The following is a 22,663-nucleotide window of genomic DNA, read 5'->3' as shown; positions in this document are numbered from 1 at the left end:
TATTGAAGCAGTTTATGTCCAGACTGCACTAGAACAGTGACATCTAATTTGAATGAATCCAAAAAAAAAAAAAAAGAAACCTCTTTTGTTGGAACCAGAATAAATGGAAACCTTTAGATAGAGTTGAATTGCATTGAAAAAACGATGACATTGTAGTTTTTTGAAAGCTGTTTTACCATTTTTCCAAAAGACTTAAAAGTAATACAATTTTACATAAAATAAAATGGGTGTGAATACATTGCAAAGATAGGGAGAGATATTTTAAAATTGCACATAAATTTTATTGGCTCTAGATACTAAGGTTTATTTAAAGAAAGAGAAGAGTATGCCTCTTGGTCCCACTTCATTTACCAGGTAAAGGGCTAATGCTTAAAAATAAAAAATAGAATGATCATGTAATATGGATTTTAAAATGACTGAGGTATTGCTATATATTCTTTATACTTTAAAATTATTTTACATGATAGAATCCCTTCAGAGAAAATATATTGGTATATTGGCATCATTCTTTATTTGAAATATAAATAGATGCTTACTGGTGAAACAGGTAACTTAAATTAAGAAATAACTTGTTTTGTTTAAGCTTTGCATCAAATTTTAATTCAAGTATTGTCTTTAATATTAAAATGCTTCTCCCTAAAGCATCCAAAGCATAAAATGAAGCCAATGAGAAATATATTTTATTGATACTAATTTGTCCCTGACCTTCTGTTCTCAACTTTTAAACCTATTGAATGTAAGGATTTCTATACATTCCATTTAGTTAGGAAATATCCAAATCAAAGTACCTGAGATCAAACAGTAACGTATTTTGAGCTTTGTACTTATAGATAAGCTAACAGATTTTCATGGTAATGTGATCTGTTCCCATATTCTTGTTCTTAAATTATTTTAATAATTGTGTTGATAATTATACTTAAAGAAATTAGTAAATATGTTAAAGACTATACAATGTTAAAGTGTTTATGAACGAGAAAACTTATGAGAACATATGTAGAAATAAAAGAAAATTATTATTCATTGTAACCATAAGTTACAAATAGTTTCATTTCATTGATGGAATGCATGATTTATGGAATTATCAAAATAGAGAATATTAGGAAATTTTCTGCATCTGAATATATTCTGGACTGTAATCTTCCTACCATAACCCATATATAATAGTCTCAGCTAATTTAGATGAAACGTCAAGGACCTAGGTAATTTCAGCCTATTGATTTCTCAAGGACAGCAACTTGAATTGCTAGAGAGCTCTGGATCTTATCCAAGAAAATATTTTATAAAAAACAATCTGAAATGTGTGTCATATAGGCAGTGATCCTGAAGCTCCCAGTGAATTATAAGTTTCTAATGAACAGATAAATGAAAACAAAGACACACTGCACTTTGCACATAGTAACTAGGAAGTCATCAGGAGAAAAGAACTGGAATATCACTGTCACTGTATTACTGTCATTGTGTTGCTCATCCATTTGCTCTGGCAGTGCCAGTAACATCTCCATTGTGAGACTTGTTACTGTTTTTGGCGTATTGAATACACCATGGATAGCTTGCCAGGCTCTGCCATGCGGGTAAGATACTCTTGGTAGCTTGCCAGGCTCTACGAGAGGGGCAGGGGAATTGAACCCAGATTGGCCGTGTGCAAGGCAAACACCTTATCCATTGTGCTACTGCTCAGTCATTTTATTCCAATCCAGTAGAACACGTTAGCCTACAACCTATAAACGTTATCAACTGCATAAACTTCACTATTATAGTAGTTCAGTGTCTTTGTCAATGCTTATGTAGCTGGGTTGGTATAATATTTTTCAGAGTTGTCCTTTTTGTTTTTATTTGTCTTGAAACACACCTGGTAGTATGCAGGGCCTACTTCTGGATCAGTGCTCAGGTGTCACCCCATGTTGCTGAGAACCATATGGTACTAGAGATTGAATCTGGGCTTCTTGCATCTCTCAGACCCCCGCAGTTGACTCTTTTTATTTGCAATGCATATTTTCATATTCATCATTGAAATATTATTTAATTTGACAAATTAATTTAATTAATTAAATTGACAGTTTAAATAATATCTCAATTGAAAAGTTGTGTCCATATACTACTTGTAATGAAATTTTGTATACTTACTACTCTTATTTTCTAAGTCTGAAGTTAAGGTAAAACAGAAATAAACCAGAAAATCTTTAGTTGCCCGTCTTAAAAATAAGAATTATAATATTGTAATACCAAGGATTTAAATCTCATGTAGATCTGAAATTATATTTGTGTTCCATCTTAATTAAAGCATTTCAAAAGGAAAAGGAACAGAAATGGTGAGTCCAGTAGTTGATACAATGTAACTGAAATGAAAATGAAACCTATTTTTCAGAAGCAAAAGAGTTAACCAAGGGATTAGGAAAATAAATACTAGCAAAGTACATTTTGCTTTAGGATCAGTCATTTAAAATATATGCATATCCTGGTTTCCTAGGTGAAGAAAGGAGGGGAATGTCTCTTTAAACTTCCAGTCTGATAGTTATCTAAAATATTTAACTTTTCTTGGCAGGTTTAGATCCTGATAAGCATCTTGGAAAAACCCTAGATCAAATGGAGCCTTATCTTTTAGAGGTAAGAATTTATATTTCACTCAAAATACAGGCATTTAACAGATTTTTTTAAATATGCTATTGATATGCTTTTATTTTAAAATAACTCAAATTCTTGGTCAGTTTTCATAAAAATTTAACTTCTAATGGAGAGTAAAACATGTATAAAATTATGAAAAATATTACCGGCTTGTTTATTGAGTTATACTCAGAAGCTGTACTGTTAGAAATTTTCCTTTATCAAAATTGGCATTCTATGCTGTATAATCTCCAGGCGGCTAGGGAAGGGCCCCAGCGGCTCTCCCTCTCGATGCCTGGGTTGGGTGTTCCCGGGCCACTTCTCCACCCAGAGCGGCCCGTGCCAAAGGCAGATAAAGGAGGAAATGAGGGCCAAGCCGGTTGGTGGTCAGTTGCTGTTTATTCTGTTCTCCCCATGCGCCTGTCTATCAGAGCCCCTCATTCTAGTCTCACACTGTCCCTCATTCCTGTCTCCTCCTGTCTCTCTAGCTTATCTCTCCATGCTCCATTTTGCAGCCTGGACCCTCTCTCTCTCTCCACGTGCCTGCTCCTGTATTCTTCTACATTCTTCTCCCTCTGTCTCCCTTGCTAGTCTCTCTGCACTCCATCTCTTTCTCATCTCCCCAACTGTAGTCTCTCCAACTCCCTTATCTCTCTCCAACTCCCTTGCACTGGGGATAGATGCTACCAGTTAGGTAGCAAAATTAACATAAGAAAGCCCTTCCTGGCCATCAGGCTTAAGGGTCCAAACACCACTTAGGGTCCCTTCCTCTTCTCCTTAGTCCAATAACTTAATTAACATCTTGATAAACATCTTATTCTACTTCTTATTTATTTTTTTTTATAAATTTATTTATTGAATCACCGTGAGAGGTTTTGGGTTTTGGGTTTAAGTCTCGGTCATACAATGATGAATCACCCATCCCTTCACCAGTGCACATTTTCCACCACCAAAAACCCCAGTATACTCCCCACCCTATACCCTTCCCCTACCTGTGTGGCAGATTATTTCCACATTACTCTCTCTCTGCTTTGATTACATTCAGTATTTCAACACCAGACCCTCCATTATTATTTGAGACTTTACCCCATCAATCAGATCTGCCGAAAAGGCAATGTTAGTTTGTTTTCTACTGCTGATTATAAATAGCATGTGATGTCACACGGACATCACACGGCTGTCACACGGCTGAGTGATTTTAGAGTTCCGAAATTTTAATAATTAAATCTGGAGGGATTTCTGCCAGAAGCCGCTGGGTTCTGAGATTTGTTCTGAGTCTCTGGGATCATAGCCATTAAGTGACTTGATCAGGAGCCAGAGAGGCCATTCGTGGGTGGCAACTCAGGGTCTTGTTGGGGCAGGAGAGGAAAGGTCCGGTTCCACCCCACCCTGTGAGGCCCCGCGTGTCTCGTCACTGCGGGCCCATACCTGGCTGTCCCTTGGCCTCTGGAAGATGGCGGCCACCAAGCCGGCTGGGGGAAAAGGTGGTAGAATGGCACCTTTTCCCACCTGGGGTGGCCCAGGGCCAGTAATCTAATGCGGAGTCTGGACACATTTCTGCCAAAGCCACTGGGTTCCAAGATTTGTTTCTCTGTCTCTGGATTATGGCTGTTAAGCGACTTGATCAGGAGCCAGAGAGGCTGTTCATGGGCAGCGACTTGGGGTCACGTTGGGGCGGGGGAGGAAAGGGTTATTCTACTTCGCAATATTAGTTATGTTGTATGGACATAGTTAGAGATAGACTGAGCTTACAGGGTGGCTCTCTTGGGAACATCTCGCCACAGACTCAGACTACAGTGCTCAGGCCAGATTAATCATTCCTAACCCTAGCAGGGTCCATATCTAGTTATGATTTTGGGATCATGACAGCATTTGTCCATGACCAAGCTCATAACTTATAGTTATGGCACTTTGGCCAGGCCCATTTCGATGCCAGATAGAACATAGATCACTGCTTGCCCTGGGTCCATCCAGTCCCTCATTGGGACACTGCTTTGGGGGTGCTAGGAAGTTGAAGCTTAGGTTGAGAGAACAGATGTCCAAGAGGTAAATATCATTCAGAATCAATTAACTCCCAAGTTAAAAAAGCATAGCATTAACTGTCTTCTTGTGTCTATACAAAAAGGACATTGCTCTGAATTAACTATGCAGAGGACTTAAGGAGAAAAGCAATATTTGCAAGTTAACAGAGCACAAAGAATGAGGTTACAAATAAACACAGAGGAATGGGAGCTCTAAATCTAAGCTCCCTGTGGCAAGGCGGAAAGGACAAATCAATGTTATCCTACACTATGCTACATAAAAATATTATATTCCATGGCCAAAAGGCACATGAAAAAGTGCTCTACATCACTAATCATCAGAGAGATGCAGATCAAAACAACCATGAGATACCACCTCACACCACAGAGACTAGCACACATCCAAAAGAACAAAAGCAACCGCTGTTGGAGAGGATGTGGGGAGAAAGGGACCCTTCTACACTGCTGGTGGGAATGCCGACTGGTTCAACCCTTCTGGAAAACAATATGGACGGTTCTCAAAAAATTAGATATTGAATTCCCATTTGACCCAGCAATACCACTGCTGGGAATATATCCCAGAGAGGCAAAAAAGTATAATCGAAACGACATCTGCACATGTATGTTCATCGCAGCACTGTTTACAATAGCCAGAATCTGGAAAAAACCCGAATGCCCTAGAACGGATGACTGGTTGAGGAAACTTTGGTACATCTATACAATGGAATACTATGCAGCTGTCAGAAAAAAGGAGGTCATGAATTTTGTATTTAAGTGGATCGGCATGAAAAGTTTCATGCTGAGTGAAATGAGTCAGAGAGAGACAGACATAGAAAGATTACACTCATCTATGGTATATAGAATAACAGAGTGGGAGACTAACACCCAAGAATTGTAGAAATAAGTACCAGGAGGTTGACTCTATGGCTTGAGGCTGGCCTCACATTCTGGGGAAAGGGCAACTCAGAGAAGGGATCACCAACCACAATGTAGTCGAAGACCATGTGGGGGAAGGGAGTTGCGGGCTGAATGAGGGCTAGAGACTGAGCACAGCGGCCACTCAACACCTTTATTGCAAATCACAACACCTAATCAGAGAGAGAGAACAAAAGGGAATACCCTGCCATAGTGGCAGTGTGGGGTCGGGGGAGGCAGGACTGGGGAGGGTGGGAGGGATTTTGGGTTTACTGGTGGTGGAGAATGGGCACTGGTGAAGGGATGGGTTATCGAACTTTGTATGGAGGGAAACATGAGCACAAAAATGTATAAATCTGTAACTGTACCCTCACTTTGACTCACTAATTAAAAATAAACTATTAAAAAATATTATATTCCAAAGTACCTAAAAGTCTCTATGATCAAAAAACTGTTATACTCCAGAAGTATCTGATAGCTCCCATGATAAGATGCTTTTTTCCATCAGAAATGTTAGTGAATGAAATGTTAATGGAATGAGAGATGTTAATGAAATGTCTAAATCCTCTTTTGGAGATTATCTAATTTTTTCTCTTTTGCCTATTAAAAAGTTAATTTGCAGAGTAGTAAAGAAATTATCTTAAGAATTTAAGTTACTTTAAGTTACAACTGTTTAACCTTTTCATCGTCAAATATTAAGTATGTTCTAAACATTTAAGAAGGATTTCATTAATGGATTTTACTAGAGCTTAGGGGAAAATATTATGATTAGCATGGTAGTGTTTCAAGAACTTGAGTATTATAATGATTAGTTTTTAGCTCTCACAATCATAGTGAAAATAGAAAATCACCCAACTTGTAGGATAGAATTAACTCCTCTAATAATTATTTTCCCAGGGCTAGTGAGATAGTACATGGATCAGTCTCTGCATGCAGCTGACCCAGTTTGGTCCCCAGAATTTATATGGTCCCTGAAGCACTGTGAGGTGTGAACCAGGACATACCCTTCCCCCCAAAAATTATTTTCCCTCATGTGCTTTTAATTCAACATTGTCTCTGAAAATAATGTTAGCTGAACTATTAGTAGTTATATTCTTCACTAATTTTATGGGTTTCACGTTTTCTTTGGATGCTGTTTGCATTTATTATTTTATGATTTAGCAATATCTTCCAAACATTCAGAAACCCCTAAAATGTCTATTTCTTCTTTCACTACGCATTGACCATCTAACTATATACCAGCATAAATTTTTGATATAAATAACTAAATACATATCACAGTTTATATATTATGTCTATATAATTTGGCATCAATATGAGAGATAATTGTTTTTCCATTCCCACTGTAGACTCTCCTCAACTATTTGGCTTTTGTTGTTTTTCTTAATAGATTATTTCTAAGCCCAGTTTCAGTTAGTTTTACAGAAAAATTGAGCAGTGAGTACAGGCTTCCCACGTACTGCCCCAACTCCCACAAATTTTTTCTATTATAAATATTTTTGCTCTGATATGGTCAGGACCTAAGATATCATATAGCAGGTAAGGCTTGTACACTGTTGACCCAGATTCTATCCCAGCATCATATATGGTCCCATAAGCACCACCAGGAGTGATTACTGAACACAGCAGGAGTAATCGCTTAGCACTGGACCAAAAACAAAATAATGAAACAATATTAAAACATTATTATTGTTTGGAATTTTATATAAGAGTTTACTCTTTCTGTTATATGTCAATACATTTTTTATTGAGGTAACATTGCACAATATTATGTAACTTTCATGTGTATGTCAATAAAAATTCAATGTGGTTCTTTTCTGTGCCTTTCTAATAAGAATCTTCTTATATCAATTTGTTTTACAAATTATTATTATATCTCATATAGTAATAATAATTATAAAGCCATCATTACAACTATATCTGCCATCTGTTCACTACTATCAGACTAAATTTCTCTTCTGTCAAAATAATGTAGATAAAAAAATGAAGTTAAATTTATGGGAATGACAAAGCACAAACACATTAATTCAAAATACTATGCGCAATTATGTTCATTGCAATGCTTACTTACACTAGGCTATGGAGGCAACCCAAAATATCCAAATATGGCATAGATACACAGTGGAATATTATACAGCTCTAAGAAAAGAAATGAAGTCTTGCAGTATACTTCAACTTAAATGGAACTGAATAGTAGCACTGTAGCTCTGCCGTCCCGTTGTTCATCAATTTGCTCGAGCGGGCACCAATAACGTCTTCATTGTGAGACTTGTTATTACTGTTTTTGGCACATCAAATACACCACGGGGAGCTTGCCAGGCTTTGTGTGTTGGCAGGATACTCTCGGTAGCTTCTGGGCTCTCTGAGAGGGACGGAGAATCAAACCCGGGTCGGCCACATGCAAGCCGAATGCCCTATCTGCTGTGCTATCGCTCCAGTCCCCATAATTACTAGTTGTATATAATCCCACTAAAAATATCTCAAAATGCAAATATTTGGGGGCCAAAGCAATACTACAGTAGATAAGGCATTTTCCTTGTACACGACCAACATAGGTTCAATCCCTGGCACCTGATATGTTTCCCCCCTCAAGCATGCCAGGAATGATCCCTGAGCATAAAGTCAGAGGAAAGCCCTGAGCAACACTGGGGTGTGGGAAAAACAAAACACCAAAATGTGAAAACTTTGCCTAGACCTATGACAATTCAACTACAAAAGTCTAGATGAATTCAGTTCAACTCAACAATCTAATGCGTTAAGATCCACATATTTTAGGGCTAGACACAGTTCAATGGGGTGAGCAAAAGTTTTGCCCCAGAAGTATCCCAGGGTACTGCCAAGGTCCCACAAGGAGCGAACCCTGAGCACTAAACAAGAAGTAACCCTAAGCACCACGAGGTATTTAAAAAAAAAAAATTTTTTTTTTTGAGAATCCCTGACTTTAGTCCGTATATATACAAGTGATCATTCCTACTATCAGATTAAAAAAAAAAAGGCTGATAATAATGCATGTTAAACAAATGGTATCATGTTAAACAAATTTAAGACACAGGCAGGACAAATACTGGGTGATCTCACTTATCTGTGGTATATAGAGAAACAAGACAAGGGAATAGATAATGTAAAATGACAACAAATACTTTGCTTTGGATTACAAGCTATATTACCAAACCAGATTGGGGAAGTGGGCTGCAATGAAATGGTACTCTAGAAGTAACAGTGACATTAGTGGAGCGATTTGGACACTTTCCTGGCTATGAGACAGTAACTGTCAATAAAGCCATAAATGTTGCCACTGTTGTAAACATATTATCTAAACAACAATAATAAAACTCCAATTACAATAAAGCTATAAATGTCATCACCATTGTAAGCATATTATCCATTGTAGACATATTATCTAAACATATTATCTAAAATCAGTTAAATAAAAATTGAAATTAATCACGAATCACGAAATCCCGTTAATCACCGATTTCTTGGGTGGGCTTAGTAACATCTCATTTCATCCTTTCTCTGAGATCTTAGAAGTCCATCTCAACTCGGCCCTGCTAACGATGTTGCACTGGGGGCTCTTCAGGTGAGGGGAATGAGATCCAGCTTGTTACTGGATTTAGCATATGAATACACCATGGGAAGCTTGCAAGGCTGTCCCTTGTGGGCAGGAAACTCTCAGAAGATTGCCAGTTCCTCTCAGAGGGAGAAGAAGGCTAAAGATATCACTTCTGAGAGGTTGCTTTTAAGTCTCTCTCTGGATGTTGGCTGTTGATGCGATTACACACACCTGGGTTCCTCTGCCGGTACCTTCATGCATGAGGCCTGTCTGAACGTGCATGGCTGTAGCTAGGTTCCAGTGGTCTTTGGCCGCTGGGAGCTCTGCTCGGGGTGGGGAGGGAAGCTGGAGCCCATCCTGTCCGAGGGGCCCCGGGGAAGACAGCCAGGAGTGCGGGCAAGAGACTCTCTTTCAATTTCATTGAAATTAAATGAAACAAAAATTCTTTGTAGAAAAAGCAAAGATTGGGGATTGCTAAAATGCTTATGTATTATGTGAATACCTGTGTATTTTCATGGGGTACCTGTTCTAAAAAGAAACCGACATTATTTTGATCTAAATGAGTTCTTCAGTATATTCTTATATTTTTCTAGAAATATTCACTACTCACTTTCTGTAATGACATTTTTATTTCTTTTCTTCTCAAGTTATTCTTCATATTTTTTCACCTTTCCCTTTGAGTGGATGACGTGTTTCTTTCTCACAAAGAGAATAATAGATGCCATCGTACTGAAAAGCCCTTTACCTCCAAGTACATCTCTAATTTACTTACAGCCCACAATCCTTTGCTACCTGTGACTGGTGGAAGTATCACTTCTGTAGATAATCCTCTTTGTCTGCCCAGGCCATTTGCCTTCTCAGTATCTCCATCCTCTCTCTTAGTAACTCCTACACATGCTGCTGCCTCTCCCATCCAAAAGATTTTTGGCCTTCATTCTAGGATTTTTTCACTTCTTTCCTTCAAATAAATTTTTTTTCAGAAGTTTTATCAGTATACATAGTCATGTTTCAGATATTCCATGCAGTTAGATTCTGGCTTCTTCATATACCAGTCACCCTTAATTTCCATTTCTTCAAACATGGTAGACATTTTTTAAATTTCTATTTTACAGTTAGAAACACTTCTGGAAATGCTTCAGTCAATCGAGAAATTGCTTATTACTGCCTCAAATAATTGTACTGTATGTCTTCTATGTCATTAAAATTGTATAATTGACTTACTTGTAATTGAGGGATAATCACCTTAATGTATGTAGGAGATTCCCTTTTTCAATTTTTTGAAAAGTTTGAGTAGGCTGGATATTATTTTTAGAATCACAGCTGAGGCCTAGTCCTGGATCATTTTGTTTGTTGTTTTGGTCACACCTGGTGGTACTCAGGCCATCATATGGTGCTAAAGATTGACAGACATAGAAGGACTGCACTCATTTGTGGAGTATAAAATAACATCACATGAGGCTGACACCCAAGGACAGTAGATACAAGGGCCAGGGGGATTTCCCCATAGCTGGAAGGCTGTTTCATGAGCAGAGGGGAGAAGGCAGATGGAATAGAGAAGGGATCACTAAGAAAATGATGGCTGGAGGAACCAGTTGGGATGGGAGATGCATGCCGAAAGTAGATAATGGACCAGACATGATGACTTCTCAGTGTCTGTGTTGCAAGTCATAATGCCCCAGAGTAGAGAGAGAGTATGGGGAATATTATCTGCCATGGAGGCAGGGGGAGGGTGGGAAAGGGGGGTAGACCGGGGATATTGGTGGTGGGGAATGTGCACTGGTGGAGGGATGGGTGTTTGATCATTGTGAGATTGTAACCCAAACATGAAAGCTTGTAACTATCTCACAATAATTCAATAAAATTTTTTTTAAAATTGAGCCTAGGTATGCTGTATGCAAAACATTGTTGAGCTATCTCTCTTGCTCCTGAATTTTTTAAAAATTGATTTTGTTCTTGTTACTTTTTTTTTTTTACTTTTACTTTTTTCCGAACGTACATTTGGATGAGCCTCACGCATGAAGGAACCAGCTGAGGTATGCAGGACCCAGGGCTGAGATATCCAAGGCTGCTCAAATCGGGACTGGGCCTCTTCCACCCAGATTCCCCATTTTCCAGTAGCTAGGCAATCACATCCAGGGCTGTTGGTGAGCTAAGATGATGCCGGAGGCACATTGTGGGTGTGACATCCAGGCTGATGAGTGGAGGGGGGGGAACCTGAGGAGGGACAGCCTGGTGTCTCTGCTGCCATGCAGCATGAAGATTTAGTCCTAGAACCCGCGTGTGTGTGTGTGTGTGTGTGTGTGTGTGTGTGTTGGGGGGGGGCGGTGACTTGCTTGTGGAAGCTCTTGGTCACAGGGATTCCATCTGGATTAGGCAGGGAGACTGCATCTGCTCTATATAGGGTGCCCCGGTGAAATTGGCTCGATATGGGGCCCAGAGAGATCTCCAGTTCTGTGGTGTCTTCTGGGACTTGCTGCTGTGTCTCTGGCTTTTGACCTCTTTCGAGATTTATTTATGGGTCTCTGAAGCAAGGCCCGTAATAGAGTTTACGGGATGGTACTAGAGTTGGTTCATGGAGGTGACTGCCAGTGCTTCCAGGTGTCAATACAGTGATTTTTAAAGCTATGCCTATCACACATTGTTTAGCATCTAAGTGGTTCTTCAATGTCACTGTCACTGTCACTGACATCCCGTTGCTCATCGATTTGCTCGAGCATGGGCACCAGTAACGTCTCCATTGTGAGACTTGTTACTGTTTTTGGCATATCAAATACGCCATTGGGAGCTTGCCAGGCTCTACCATGTGGGCAAGATACTCTCGGTAGCTTGCTGGGGCTCTCCAAGAGAGACAGAGGAATCGAACCCAGATAGGCATGTGTAAGGCAAATGCCCTACCGGCTATGCTATCGTTATTCAGTGTAATTTTAATTAAAAAATAAATAACCCAAACTCTTATAAGATTACCTATCTTTGAGACCTAATAAGATCAGCACCCAGTTTTTTCAAGCTTGTTTTCTGTCAGGCTCAGTACGAAGTCTCACTCAGTTCTATCAGCCATGTCTCTTTATTTCTTGGGCACACTTTATTCACCACTTTCTCCTTAGAATTTTCCTCTGCCTAGAATGTTTTTTTTTCCTCAGATCATCACAAGATTAATACTTTCTCATAATTTAAGTGACGGGCTCAAATGCTAAAGTCCTCAGAGAAACTCTCCTGTGACCACCCTAGCTAAGGAGAATCTCTCCAAATTACTGTAGTTTTTCAAATATTACATGTGTATATAGTCTGTAACCCCTCCCAAGGCCCCATTAGAATGCAACCTTCAAGATTTTGACAAAGACTTTAGTTCTTTAGTTCTTTCATTCAATTCTTTATGAATTTGTTTATCCATTGCACTCACCAAATTATTTAGCATTTATTGATGGCCTGTTTTGTATCATGCTTCTGTGAGAGCTGAGTATGCATGATAAATTAGACAAAATCTTTGTTCTGGAGTTTACTATCTGCCACGACTGTTTTTAGTTCTGATAGTATAGTTCACTTGTGGGACATGTTTTAAAAATAAATAAATAAACAGAAGACAAACTCATATACCCCTAAAAGAGGAAAAAGCATCTCTCGGAGAGGCATGTTGCAGGCATATAGGTAGAGGGCTCTAGGTAATGAGTTTTTGAAAAATAATAAAACTTAAATTCCCTGGCCCTGAATTAGCCATGTGGCATAAGGAACACATCTCATTGAGGTGCAAATACTGAGCTCTTTGAAGATGGAGAGAGGAAGGGTGGACCCACTCAATAAAGTGGCCAAGGGAGAATCTAAAGATCATGATAAGAATATCAAAGGATCAGCTACAGTCCAAGGCTTTCTCTGAGACGTATTAACCTTTATCTCTGCAGAGAACTTCAGACCAAGAAAGCCATCCTCAGGCTTTTTCTCTTCTGAAGAGGCCTACTTTTTCTTGAACACATATCTTCCTTTCTCTTCCCTCACATTTCTCTAAATTTATTTCCTTCTTGTGGAGAGGGGCAGGGGTGAGGGTTACATAAGGTATGGGGGGGTTAAGCCACATCCAGCTATGCTCAGGGCTTTCTCCTGGTTCCGTGCTTTGTGATCACTCCTAGCAAGATGTGAGGGGATTGGAAGGATATAGGGTGCCTGGGATCAATCCATTGTCACCTGCATGCAAGGCAAGTACCACTACCCACTATATCCTCTAAATTCTTTTTATTAAAAAAAACTTACTTTACAGCCTATAGGAGGAAAAACAAAAAACTACTTTGAATCACTAATCTTACACACATACACACACATTTATTATCCCAGGAAATTTCAGTTCTGATGTACCAAGAATCTTCAAATATTTATGAGGTAATTCTAACAGTGACCAAGTATATTATCTTCTAATGCCTCATTACCAACAACATGTGTAAGATTCTGCTTTTCTGAATTTCTCTGAGAGTATACACCTTGAAACTGTCACCTTCTGCAGTACCACTCATGATGATACCTTTTAGGTCTACCCAAGGTATTGAGAAATACATATTTTATCATTTCTTACAGCTGATTTGCTCTAATGTTTTGTTGTGTATATATTCCACAATTTCTTCTAATCATCTGTTGTTGGGTACTCAAATAGTTTCTAGGTCTTGCTTACTATAAATAGATTACAATGAAAGCCAGTGCATCAGTGTGCAACTGCCTTTTCAAATTGATGTTTTTTGTGTTCTTAGGATAGGGGCCAAATAGAATTGCTGAGTGATAGGAAGTTTTACTTTTGCTTTTGTGAGAAGTCTCTGTACTGTTTTCCAAAGAAGCTAAGCCAGTTGACAGTCCCCCAGCAGTGGATGAGGGTTCTTTTTCCCCCACATCCCTGGCAGCACTGGTTGTTTCTCAACTATTTGATATAGACCATTCTCACTAGTGTGAAGTGATAGCTCATTTTCATTTTGATTTGCATTTCTCTCATAATCCGTGATGATGAACACTTTTTCACAGGACTGTTGGCCATCTGTATGACTTCTTTGCAAGAGCATCTGTTCAGTTGCTTTCCCTACTTTTTGATGGTGGTGGGTTTTTGAGTTTCATGTTGTTGAGTCTCATGCTAAAGATAGATAGATAGGTATGTAGATATGATGTTATCTATTGTCAGATGCATGATGGGTGAATATTTCTTCCCATTCCGTAAGGTGTCTTTATATTTTATATTCCATTTAATACATAAAACTCCAACTAATCTATCTGTTCATGTGATGTACATTATGTAGATGTACCATATATAATATACTGTATCTTTTCTCTACTAATGGTCTATATTCTTTATCAATTTTCTTTCTATTGCTATTACAAATTATATAGAATGAGCATTGTCATACATAAATTTTTAAGCACAAAGTTTTAGAATGGGAATGCAAGGCCAAAGGGTATATATATGTTTTTTGGCATATATTTGTATGTAGCACTGTAGCACTGTCATCCTCTTTTTCATCCTTTTGCTCGAGCACGCATCAGAAATGTCTCCATTGTGAGACTTGTTGTTACTGTCATTGGCATATCAAATATGCCATGGGGTAGCTTGCCAGGCCCTGCCGTGCTGACGGGATACTCTCAGTAGCTTGCCGGGCTCTCTGAGAAAGACGGAGGAATCGAACTCGGGTCAGCCCCATGCCCTACCCACTGTGCTATCGCTCCAGTCCTGAAATATCCATGCCCAACTGTGTTGAAACATCAGATCAACTCTCCCAATACAACTATATAAGTTATATAAAATGAAATAAAAATAATGTTGAAAGGCATTAGAGAATTTTAAAAATGGAAACAGTATAAGGTACCATAATTACAGTGGTAATAGAAATCCTGCACATTGTTTTCTTCTCCTCAAAACATTTTTTTAATTTTAAAAAATAGTACAGAAATGCCAACCTGAAGAGAAAGCTCCAACTAAGAAGCTAACTAGAGTGCTGAGTAGCTTTGTAAGGCTAAGGAGAAGAAGCTGGAGTGGACCTGGTTAATTCTCCAACTTTTTATTTGGACTCCACAATAGACCATTTCTTAGAAGCAAAAGCAAACCAAAAATAGTAAAGCTTTTATTAATACTAATCTCTAACTTTGAATCATCAACCCTACACTGAATTAATGACCTAATCCTCCTCTCTCTATTTCTCACTGAAGAAATATAGCATGCCAGGGTCTTGGGTTATTGTAAGATACTTTAAATACAGATTCTACAAGTTGACCAAACTACCAAGCATATTAGACCTGATGAGATAATAAAAATTGAGAGAAAAACCACAGAATGAAAAAAATAACATGGATTATCTATTATCATTATTAGATTTGAAATGACTTCTGGTATTGAATGAGAAGATAAACTGGTTTGGGGAGAATTGGATCCTGTATTAAAGAACCTAATCTAATAAAATTCTTATACTTAAAAATGCAATTTATGAAATTAAAAACAATTCATGGATTTGCCAGAAGATTTGTAAATTAGGATGATTTACAGTCCGGAGTTAAGTGCAGAGAGATTAGGATAGAAAAATAGGAAAAAATAACATGAGAGAAACCAATGATCTCTTTCTTCCTTCCTTTCTTTCTTTCTTTCTTTCTTTCTTTCTTTCTTTCTTTCTTTCTTTCTTTCTTTCTTTCTTTCTTTCTTTCTTTCTTTCTTTCCTTCTTTCTTTCTTTCTTTTTTTTGTGGTTTTTTGGGCAGTATTTGGTAGTGTTCAGGGTTTTCAGTTCTGTACCCAGGGATACCTGACTCAGTACTCCGGGATCACTTCTGGTGCTGTTCAGGGGACAATATGGGGTGCTGGGGATCAAATCTAGGTCAGCAAGGCAAGCACCCTTTCCACTGTTCAACAATCCTCCCCCCACCACACACACACACCGTTCCCCTCAGTTGAGCTCATATCTTTCTACTTCTCTCCCTTATTTCCCAAACTTATTTTACTTCTTAATGAATATGAGATGTAAGGGGAAGAAGTTTATCAGATATGTAGATGAATTGCAGAGGAGAGAAAGACAAAAAGCATTTACTATTGAACACACCTGAGGTTAGTGCTGCTTGTTTTGACAAGTAGCTTCACACGGCGGATAAAGTTTCTCTAAGAAAGCTTGAATATTAATGGATAATAGCTAATTCCGAATGGCAATTCCTTTTCCTGATTGTTATAGAAAATAATGAAAAGCAATCCAGGTATCTTTTTCTCTGGATTCCGCATAGTCTAATCTGTGTGTACATAAAGTACATAAACTTAGTACTTAATAAATGTCTGCACACTTAGCAATATGTTAAATATTGTTAAATATCCCCTCAATCACAACATAACACAGTTACATAATACAACTCAGATCTTACTTCAGATTCTCTAAGGTTTTGCCCCCTCTTCTCCCTTTCATTTTTTGCATATGCTCATAAAAGAGACTTAATCAATTGAATGAATTACCCAAAGCAAAAATGATTCTGATATAAAAGCAGAACAAGTCATCTGTCAAACTCTTCTTTTAATATTTAGAGTTTTTTTTTAACTTATTATCTAAGACTCTATCTTCCATACCATTGCCTAAGACAACTCAAATCTTTAGGGATTCTTATATCTTCTTATCTTCATGAGTAATGTGATTAACCTCATTAAGGGAGATAAAATATCAAACCTACGTTTATTTTTTAAATCCTTGACACAAATTTCATTAACAGTTAAGGAAAACCCTAAAAAGAGAGAGGAAATAGACAATCTTTGAATTTGTAAATGTAAGGGTACAAAAAAGGGATTAAAGTATTGTTCACTCTCCTCAGAAATCCCGAGTCACCTCTTACATATGCCTTGACTTAACTGTAAAAAGCCAGCTTAGCTAATATAGCAATGCTTCAGTATATTACTATATGAAAGACTTAATAATTTTATTTATGAGGATTTTTGCATAGACAATGGTTTCCCTGCAAAAAATAATGGGGCTAGAGAGATACTAAAGCAGGTAGGGTGCTTGCCTTGCATGCAGCCAATCTAGGTTTAACTCCCCCGCATCCCAAATGGTCCCCTGGGCACCACCAGGAGTAGTTCCTGAGTTGAGACTCAGGAATAACCCCTGAGTATTGGCAGGTGTGACAGAAAAATCAATAATAATAATAATTAATACTTGAGCATGAGAATTGCAGGTACTGGCAAGATGGTAGAGAGAGCAGCAAGATGGTGGACCAGAGTCCTTTTCATAGTTCATTCAGACGTATGAAACAGTGTGGGGTAACAAGCTGCAAGCTATCTCCATACCCCGGTGCCAAGATGAGTATCATGACTCTACTATTTGTCTGAAATGTTGGTTTAGATTATTTTTCCATGTATAAAATAAAAACAATAGCAATGAAAAGATGTGTCTTGTCTCCATATCAAACACATTCTAAATGCTGAGTGTTAGCAACGATTCTTATGACTAAAAGTTTTCATTTCTAAAATTAAATTCTAAAACCTCTCTCTCTCTCTCTCTCTCTCTCTCTCTCTCTCTCTCTCTCTCTCTTTTGTTTTGTTTTTGGTTTTTGGCCACACCTGGCGATGCTCAGAGATTACTTCTGGCTCTGTATTCAGGAATCACTCTTGGCAGTGCTGGGGTACCATATGGAATGTTGGGAATTGAATCCAGGTTACTCTTGTGCAAGGCAAATACCCTACACACTGTTCAGTCCCTCTGGCCCTGAAAACATTCCTGGTTTTAAAAATATTCACAGAAAACTGGGTAGATATCACAATTGAGTCATATTTGTAATTCTCAGGAGATACTTAACTGGGTATATATGTAAGAAAGTAATCCTAAAAACAGAACCAGGGGTGGGGCGGGTGTGGGGGGAGGGATGTGAGGGGAGAAAATGACACTAGCTGTGGAGAACCAAAACACAGAAGGAAAAAAAGTATAAAATCTGTGTACAGTTATGATAAATGCTCAAAATGACTTAATCATTGAGGAAGTGATGAGTTTCAGTGATTTAAAAATTGAATAATTGAAGAAGTACAAATTAAAGCAATGGTGAGGTTGTACTTTGTACCAGTTTTGTGAAATGAAAACGAATAATGCCGGTGTGCAGTTGAAAAACACTCAGATTGTGTGGAGCAGAAACATGCCGAAAATAAAACTCAACAACAAAATAACTTTGAAATATGGGCACACAAAATAAAAAAATAATTCATTTACAACAGCTACAAAAACAATACTCACCAAATGCATGATAGGGTGTAAAATGGGAACAAGAAATAGAGATAGGAACTGGGACAGTAGTGCAGAAGGAAGGCACATGCCTTGCATGCTGCCATCCAGGATTTGATCCCCAGCACCATATATGATTCCTGAGACAGAGTCAGGAGTAAGCCCTGAGCACCACTGGGTATGCCCCTCTCCTACCATCACTACCACCAAAAAAAAAAAAAAAAATTAGAAATAGAGATTATAAGATTTGCTCCGGACCTAGTGACAATGGCAAATGGACCAAATGGCTACTGGCTGACAAGATAACACATTCTCAGAATCAAAGATCATCCTGCCCCCTGTAAGGAAGCTACTGGGCTTCATTCCATGCTTCTTCACATCGACCCCCCTATAGATAACAGAAGGCCGAATCAAAGGCATCAGTTCCACTAATGGTCTTTGCTCCCTTTTCCTGCCCAAGGAAACTTAAAAGCCCCCTTAGTCTCTCCCAGGGTGTGACTCTAAGCCTGCCTCTCTAACGGTGGGGGCGGAGGGGTGGTGGATTCCGCCTGGGTGTGCACCTCTCATCCCTTCACTTTAACTCATCACTGTCTCTCTGTCTGCACTGGACAGGGTGCTCAAATCAAACAGAGATAAAGGGGAATTTTTTAAGTGTGCAACCCTCACCAGGTATTGCTACTAAATTGTGCAAATAATGCAACTAAGTGTGCAACCACGGACAGGCACACAACTAAGAATATGCAATCCCCAGTCATCATAACAATAAAAATAAGTAAAGAGAAGGGTGAAAAATAATTGTTTAAGTGTTTAAGCCATTAAAAAATGCCTATGGTAGGGAGCTGGGAAGATAGCTCAGTGGTCAGGAGAGTAGCAGCCTGTCAAAGTAAGCATTAAACCATGTAGATTAGTTGACTGAGGATCACCTGAAGTGGTCCCTCAACTCACTGAGCACTGCTTGAAAGGCCACAGGGACAACAGCAACAAACTTTACTGAATATTTGAGACATTACAAAGGAGACAAGAAAAAGCCTAGTCTTCTGCCCCATGATGTACACTCCTCATGTGTTGATATACAATGATTTTCTTTTTCTGCACTTGTCATACATGCAGATCCATGTGGCTAAATTGTTTTACATATTTTCCTTACACAATTGGATTCAGTTATATACATGGGGTGGTGAAATGGTGTGAACCCATACTTAAAAACATAAATAGTGCTGGAAACCAGAGAAGGAAGGTAGGAAGGGTAGGAGTGAGAGAGGGACAGAGGGAGGGTGCGTGGTCCCAAGAAACAAGGGCTCCCTAACAGAAGGAAAACTATTTTGTCCTTGATCTTATGCCATACTTATTTTCCCACATAACCAAATGTATTTTGAAAATGCATACATGCTATGTAGTTTTCATCATATTAATATTATGCATATAAATATATCAAGGCAAATTTAGCAAGTTATTTCTTTAAAACGTTATTAAAATGTTATGACCATCATCTTTCCTAATAAATCTTCATGTTCCTGATATTATCTTTAGATAAATTCCTAGAAATGTAATTTGTGATTCAGAAATATAACTTTAGGCTTGTACATTTATTATTTTGAATTAACTTATGAAATGATTTAACTATTGCTGAAAACTTATGCTGGTGCCTAAAATCATCATCTGATAAGTGAATAATGGAATCCAAAATTATGTTAACTCTGGTGCTTTTCTCTCAAGGGCTATTTTATCTTTTTTTTTTTAAGAAGATAATTTTCTAATGAAATTCGCACCAAATTTTACAGGTTGGGGTTTTTCTTTAGATGGGTATTAAATATTTCTTTGAGAAAATATAAAGTGTTTGTTAGCATTCATATTCTGAAATGATTCTTGAAACTTTGGTATTGAATCTACTTCTGAGTCTTCCCTCCTCCCTTTTCACCATCTTTCTTTCATCTCTTTGGCTTGACCTCTACACTAGACTATGTAGATGTTGTTCTCTTTAATCCCTTTGTCTCTACCTTATATGTATACTCCTTCCCTCTTCCTCTCTTCCTGTATGGTACTTTGCAATTCTAGTGGATCAGAATTGAGTCATTATATTCAGTGACTAGGATTGTTATTTTCATTATGATAATCTAAAGTGAGGGCATACTGCAGGTAATTTGGGATTTTGTTTTTTTCTGGGAGTTGGGCAGGGTAAAATTACTAGAGTTCTTAGGGTTTTATATGTATATGTTATCCAAATTTCTTTTTTTTAAAAAATACTATCTCTGCCCTTAGCTGTGTCTCCTTTTTCCCAAGTTCATTCCTCTGTGTCAGTCTCTGCAGAGAATAAACCTTCTCTGTTCTGCCAGGGGTAGGAGAACATTCGCCAATCTACAGAAAAGGCATATAAGGTCGTCGGACTGCTTGTTAAACACATTGCCCATCAATCCTTCTTTTCATTTCCTTTTATTCTAATGAGGCTGCAAGTTGCTTACCTTTTTGTCTCACAGGAAGGTAGTTATCTCTGTATGTAAGTTAGATTCATTCTCAGAATTCTTCACTATTACTTTTGAATTTAGTGTCCTTGGTACTACTAAATTTTGGTTGGTTCTGTCACTTACTCTATTCTGTTCTCCATCCATCTTTGTGACTTATGCCTTTTTCTGAAATACTTTCTGGTAAGATTTTAGAAGGGAGTAAGGGGAAGTACAATGATTGAATTCACCGTCTTCACCAGCAGCAGTTACTTTAGTAAAAATACTTCTCAAGATCATCTCAGTAATAGTCTGCTAGAATGGAAAACATTTCAAATTTTTGCTATATAATTTCGGTTTCTCTTTTCAGTGTTCATATAGAATTGGAAAATATGACTTTGAGCTTATGTCAATGATTGTATATGTGTATTAGCTATTTATGGATTCAGTCATTTCATTAGGTGTTATAAGGATAAGTGTGATGCTGATTTCAAGTTTTAAGTTTGGGATAGTAAAGATAGTACAGGCATTTGCATACAACTGACCCTGGTTTCACGTATGATTAATCCCTGGTACCACATATGGTCCCCCCAAGCACTGCCAGGAGTGATCCTTGAGCACATAGATAGGAATAAGACTTGAGCATAGCTACGTATGACCCAAAACCCAAAACAATGATAATAGTTCAAATTTTACTAGTGGATTTATCTATTTGTAACCCTAAGGTACACCTATTTAGATGTATACAAACTTCCTTTCCTAAATTATCCCTATGAATTGAGTGCAGGTCGTGGCAATTTTTTATATTCTTCCCTCTTCTGAGTTCATTTGTCTTCCTTAAGATTTTCATAAAAGCAAAGTTTTCAATCTTAGCTATATATCACTTAAACAAAAATCAGCAAAAGAGAAAATAATTTCACCAAAGTTGACCTGATATTATAGATGAAAGGGAGACCATTAAGTCTTGTTTCATCAGTGCTGAATTTATAGATAACTGTGAAAGTAAAGTTTCCACTAAGCAGTAACACAATTTCTACACATTTCTTCTAGTCCCCTTGACTTGGCACTATGAAATCACTAATCTTCCTTTTCTATAAATTTCCTGTTTGGGGCTTTTCTTATAAGTAGTATCACTGTCACTGTCTTCCCATTGCTCATTGATTTGCTCAAGTGGGCACCAGTAACGTCTCCATCGTGAGACTCGTTGCTACTGTTTATAGCATATCGAATATGCCGTGGGTAGCTTTCCAGGCTCAGCTGTGTGAGCAGGATACTCTCGGTAGCTTGCCGGGCTCTCCAAGAGAGTGGGAGGAATCAAACCCGGGTCAGCCATGTGTAAGGCAAACGCCCTACTCACTGTGCTATCGCTCCAGCCGGTCTTTCTGACTTACTTGTCTCACCGAAAATAATGTCTCCAAGATCCTAAACTTCACTTTTCTTATCAGGTAACTGGGGTGGTGGTGAGGGCAGAGGCTTGTGCCATAACTGGCAATTTTCAGGGGCTATTCCTGTCTCTGCTCAGGAGTGGCTATATGACTTCCACACATAGTCTGAGCCCTGCACTGGGCTCAGAGCGGGGTCACCTTCATTGCAAGGCAGGCACCTTACAACTGCACTACCTCCAGCCCTAGACTTCAAGAACTTTTTGAGAAACTTCTTCCAGGATATCAAATGATCTTAGAACTGGTTAACAATAGAAGTCTCGTAGGTCCAAGTTTTTAATCTTTAAAGTCACATATTTAAGAGTTGGAATGTTGGGACTGGAGCAGTAGTACAGTGGATAGGGCATTTGCCTTGCACACAGCCAACCCAGGTTTAATTCCCAGCATTCCATATGGTTCCCCCCCCCCTCCCCGAGCACAGCCAGGAGTCATTTCTGAGTGCAAAGCCAGGAGTAACCCCTATGCATCACTGGGTGTGACCCAAAAAGAAAAAAAATAAGT

The 22,663-nt window shown here is 38.4% G+C and overlaps 1 protein-coding gene across 1 annotated transcript in view; it reads left to right on the top strand.

Annotated features, from left to right (window-relative positions):
- The window catches only part of DPH6 (diphthamine biosynthesis 6), a 158,826-nt gene that overhangs the window by 121,229 nt on the left and 14,934 nt on the right, over positions 1–22,663 (top strand). Inside the window, exon 6 of the mRNA XM_004609552.2 lies at positions 2,543–2,604. Coding sequence (XP_004609609.2) covers positions 2,543–2,604 — 62 coding nt within the window. The remainder of the gene's footprint in view (positions 1–2,542; positions 2,605–22,663) is intronic.

Source organism: Sorex araneus, chromosome 3, assembly GCF_027595985.1.
Source record: "Sorex araneus isolate mSorAra2 chromosome 3, mSorAra2.pri, whole genome shotgun sequence".
NCBI lineage: Eukaryota > Metazoa > Chordata > Mammalia > Eulipotyphla > Soricidae > Sorex > Sorex araneus.
Note: the sequence above shows the minus strand (reverse complement) of the source record. Positions and strands in the feature narration are given on the sequence as shown.